Below are 4,791 nucleotides of genomic sequence, written 5' to 3' on the forward strand. Positions count from 1 at the left end.
AGCCTGAGGGGTCATGAAAAAATCCTTTTTTCATAGTATATGTAAACTTTAACCAACCTTAGCATAACATACCTATATAAAAATGGAAATATTCAAATGCTTTACTATATACATGAGTAATATCTACTTAAGTTCTTAAATAAAAAATATTTCAGTTCCAAATTTTGAAAGAAAAAATTGAGAAAATATTGAGTAAACATGCCTATAAAATTAAAAAGACAGTGATAAAAATTTCAGAATATACAAAAGGTGCAATAATGCCTCCTTCCTTGACATGAAGTTTTTCAGTACCATGGAGTAAAACAAGCAACTTTAAAATGTATTTGGAAGCAAAATTTTATTGAACGAAACATTTGCACAATTCTGCTCTAAGTATGCTAAAATCTGCTTTTTCAAATACATCCAAAATATTGTTTTCTTATATAAATGACATAAAATAAAATCTCAGTATGAGAACATGCTGAAAAACCTAAAAAAAAAAGTAAACCAAGGCTTGAATATAAAAATATGGAGCACCCCAACTGCACTAACAAAATGCAGTGAAGTCAAATTACCGAGAAACAAATATGTTAAGTGGTGAAGCCCATGTTGAAAGTGTGCTGTTCTTATAACAACATTGCTAAATATTCAATAGCATTTGTTTGGATCTTGGCACAAATGTCCGCTTTGGGATATTCAATGTTCTTGTGGTTCATGGCTGGCATGTTTAGCAGCATGTTTTGTCAAAGGTGGCGGAGTATGATCTAGGGCCATCAAAATTTAAAATCTGCTCTGGGAGCTTCTCCGAGAGCTGGCTGCCCAAACCACACTCAATGCTGCTGACAGAGCTTCACGCTCATTGAAGTTCTGGAGGAGCCATCTCACATGCCTGAACTTTCCTTGTTGCTGACACCTTAGTGAACAGAAAAAAAGCAGCCAGTATGCAGACTGAGTACATGCAACTCTACCCTGAATAATTATTTCTTATACATCACCACATGCCGAAAAAGGGGTGAACTATGTCGAAACCAAAACTACAGTTGTAATAATATCCCCACATGGTCAAAACTACTTCTCAGCCTTCCGCTAAGGCTCCTCTTCCTTTCTTTCCCCTTTCATTCCCACCTTCCTCCCTTCCCTTAGGGTGCGGTTCAGGTGTCCACCGTGAAGTGTAACATTCTGCACTTTTCCTTTCCTGTCAACCAATTATTATTATTATATCTGCCTACATGCAGCTATGCATTTTATCAAATGGAAGTTTGCATTTGGCAACACATCAATAACCACCAGTCATATATGACTGATTTCATTAGGCGCAGCCCCAAAAAAGTTAACGTGTACTGACATAGCACCATACATGGGCAACTGCATTTCACCTCCGTCAAAATGCAACCACTCTGGCTGGGATCGAACCATGTCTCCCAGCTCAGCAGCTGAGCACCCAGACCACTAAGCAAACGTGGCACGGATGAGTGTCTGTACAAGCACAGTGCACATCTCAGTACCAGGCCCTGCAAAAAGGCCACAAGAGGACCTAGATTCACTACTGCATCTCATTAACCTTTTGCAACAGACCACACTGAAGCTCCATGGCCTAAAGTTAGTTGGGTGGGGAAGTGTTGAGAATACTGTGATCCTTCTCCATGCATCATCAAATTTGGAGCCCACATTGCTGCTGCCATGTACCCAGTAGAACAAATCCCAGAGTAATGATGCTAATGTTAATTTGTATGTTAATGTGCAGACAGATTAAACTCTACATTCCTTCTGAACATGTGTTCTCCTTTTTGATTTCTCCTATATGCCCTGCAAAGAGAAAAATCCTGTCAAGCCTTTTTAGGGCTCTCAGTCTGCCCCAAAAGCATCTCGTAATGTATGAAAATATTGTCCGCATGTTAGCAATTGCTCCATCTTTCAATGAAGAAAAAAAAGTAGCATCACAACTGATTGAGCTCCCATATTAGAAGGCCCCAGTCATTAAAGCAACCAGACCAAAATGCACCAATGCATGCATCATGATTGCAGCAGAGTGTGGCTGCTAATGTTTCTTCATTGAAACAAGTGCCTGAAGCCCATAGACCTCATTCTGAGCACAAAAATGAGATGACCCAATGGCAGTTATTATCACTACAAGTTCATGGAGGGTCCCTCATTAGGGTGGTGTGTTCCTTTAGCAAGAGCTATAGCAACTTAATTACACTAGATTAAAACCAACAATGGTCTCCATGTTTCTTTGTAACATGCACCTGAGAGTCATTCAAGACTCAGTGCTGCAAGAAGAGGGTCAGTTTTGCCTGTATATAATAGTGCCAAATACTCCCTAATCTGCTGTTTACTTTGCAGTAGAGGAATGAAAAATGAGCTCTATGGCTTTTTCTGGCCACAGAGGTGCTTGTCCAGCATCAAAAAAAAAAAAAAAAAAAAAAAAGCCTGTATGGCTGAAAAAATTGGGTTTCAACACGGAACATTTATTCTACATCACTGGACTTAAACCTATACCACTAAAACTGAAAAGGACTCTGCAACCACTACTTCAAAATGAATGATGATATAGCCTGGCATCAAGGTGCTGCGTGCAAGTAACTGCCTCGAGGTCACAACAGTTGGTCGCAAAAAGAGCCAGTGGTGATGGTACTTGCATTTCTTTTCTAGTTTAGAAGAAGCCCATCTTCAGTATCTTTGTCAATACAAGGCAACCTTAATTTGTCCCTTTAAACCACAAGCACCAAAACACCAGCCCTTTCCTTTCACCAGTAGTTTGCGTAATGTTCAGCACTCCTCAAGTTATCTGTGCCAACATGCCATAAATAAATACATGACAACATCCCAGCTAAATTAATGATGGTCGATCAGCAGCCTTTGTGACTTTCACCTGGCTTCAAAGTACTATTTCATTACCTGACAAAGTTTGCTTAAACCCCAGTCGTATTAAGTGCCAGATCCAATGACCATAAATAAATTCTGCATGAACAAATTCAATTTTCAATTAGTTACAACGTCTCAAGTAGGTAGTAACAAATGCCCCTCAAACAACATCCCCTAGCTAATGACATCAACCAGTGCTTATGATGTGGCGATTAATCCCCTAGCAAGAAACCACAGAAGAATGACTGGTGCAGCCGTGAAATGGGCTTCACCGCAGCATCATAGCAACTGCTAATGCCATTGCCTGGAGGGCATCATTTGAAGGCTACATGATGCTGCCTACTTGTGTTGTATATATAGTCATAGTCCTTGGCTCAATAGAAGCTAACAAAACAACACTGAAATTTCAACACAACTCTTGATGGCATTGGGAAAACTACCACATGAATCTGAGTCAATAAACAAATGTCATTCTGAACCAGACTGTTAAAGTTCATAAAATGGCAAAGGGTCCAATTATTCCTATTACGCCTACCTCGCCACTCAATTGCGAAAAGTTTGCAAGGTTGTCACTGATGAACACCAAACAAAGCAGAAAACAAAAGCTTCACACTCTTTTTATAAATTCTTATTCGATCCGAGTCATATATATATATATATATATGCACCTTTAAAATTTTTACGCCTCGACCGGTGGGAAAATTTTCCAAGATGGTTCCGATAAAGTTGCAGAACACGGTGTGCGTGCGTGCGTGCGTGCATGCGTGCGTGCGTGTGTGTGTGTGTGTGTGTGTGTGTGTGTGTGTGTGTGTGTGTGTGTGTGTGTGTGTGTGTGTGTGTGAGAGAGAGAGAGAGAGAGAGAGAGAGAGAGAGAGAGAGAGAGAGAGAGAGAGAGAGAGAGAGAGAGAGAGAGAGAGAGAGAGAGAGAGAGAGAGAGAGAGAGAGAGAGAGAGAGAGAGAGAGAGAGAGAGAGAGAGGGAGAGGCTGGGTTTAGCCAGTTCAGCTACTTTCCCATAGATATCGAACCCGAGGAACATCAATGAATGGTACTTCACAAGCCAGCGTTTCTGCCGGCTTTATCCATCTTGTAATGTTACGGCATAAAAAATCGACGAGAATAACTGCGCATCCATCGGACTACACACAAGGCTGCGAAAAGGGAAACTCGGGCGCAGATGGATGAGGTTCGGTATCACCCTTGTTGGCAGTCCCTCTCATTATCCTCTCGGTACCACACTTCTCGGACTGTCTACGCCAAGAGAGCAGCTCTCAAAGCGCAAGTAAACACAATATAGAGCCAATGGGTAGCTGATTTCGTAAAGAGAACTACTGCTATGAAGAGAAGGACGTGAAAAGGACGCGACATGCCGAGAGCATTCGGCGAAAGTATTGCCAGGCAGTGCCTGGCGGACGCGCACCTGTGGCCCAATGAACGACTAATAAGTTGGCTAGTGAAATCGGCAGTGTTGCAACGGAACATTTCAACAGAAATTCCAGCTAGATCTCGAGGATTTCTAGATCGTAAAGTGCCCGACCAAGTTTGAACAAGCAGACGTGAAATCGTGGGGGTAGCTTTATAGCACTGAAAACATCACCCTCACCTTGCATGTCAGACATATTTTGCGCTCGAGTACTTCAGAGGCTTCAGAGCGAAGAACTCCAACACCATAAAATCTACCAACGTCTAAAACCGTTGGAAACGACAAATCCGCAGCGCAAATTGCCCTGCCTTCGCACAACCCGAAAAAACTGCCATGGGCGCCGACATGTTGGTTACCATGGTTGCTGTCACATTGTCAGGTTTCCTCGCTAAAATATCGCTCGAACGTTTGCTTCTGTGTAGTATTCACTCAGAAGTTTCGGAGTTAATTTTACTGTAATTTCTGCGCAACTGAGTATAAAGTATGTTTATGCATGTTTTTGGTCGTTACTTGCCTCTGACAAGCC

The 4,791-nt window shown here is 41.7% G+C and overlaps 1 protein-coding gene across 1 annotated transcript in view; it reads right to left on the reverse strand.

Annotated features, from left to right (window-relative positions):
- Positions 1 to 4,632, reverse strand: part of dbe (KRR1 small subunit processome component homolog dbe) — a 31,205-nt gene extending 26,573 nt beyond the window's left edge. The window contains exon 1 of the mRNA XM_084602543.1: positions 4,446 to 4,632. Within this exon, the coding sequence (XP_084458669.1) occupies positions 4,446 to 4,461 (16 nt within the window). The 5' untranslated portion in view covers positions 4,462 to 4,632. The remainder of the gene's footprint in view (positions 1 to 4,445) is intronic.
- Between the last annotated feature and the right edge of the window lie 159 nt (positions 4,633 to 4,791).

This window comes from Amblyomma maculatum, chromosome 4 (genome assembly GCF_055883805.1).
Source record: "Amblyomma maculatum isolate TAMU_Amacu chromosome 4, ASM5588380v1, whole genome shotgun sequence".
Taxonomy (NCBI): domain Eukaryota; kingdom Metazoa; phylum Arthropoda; class Arachnida; order Ixodida; family Ixodidae; genus Amblyomma; species Amblyomma maculatum.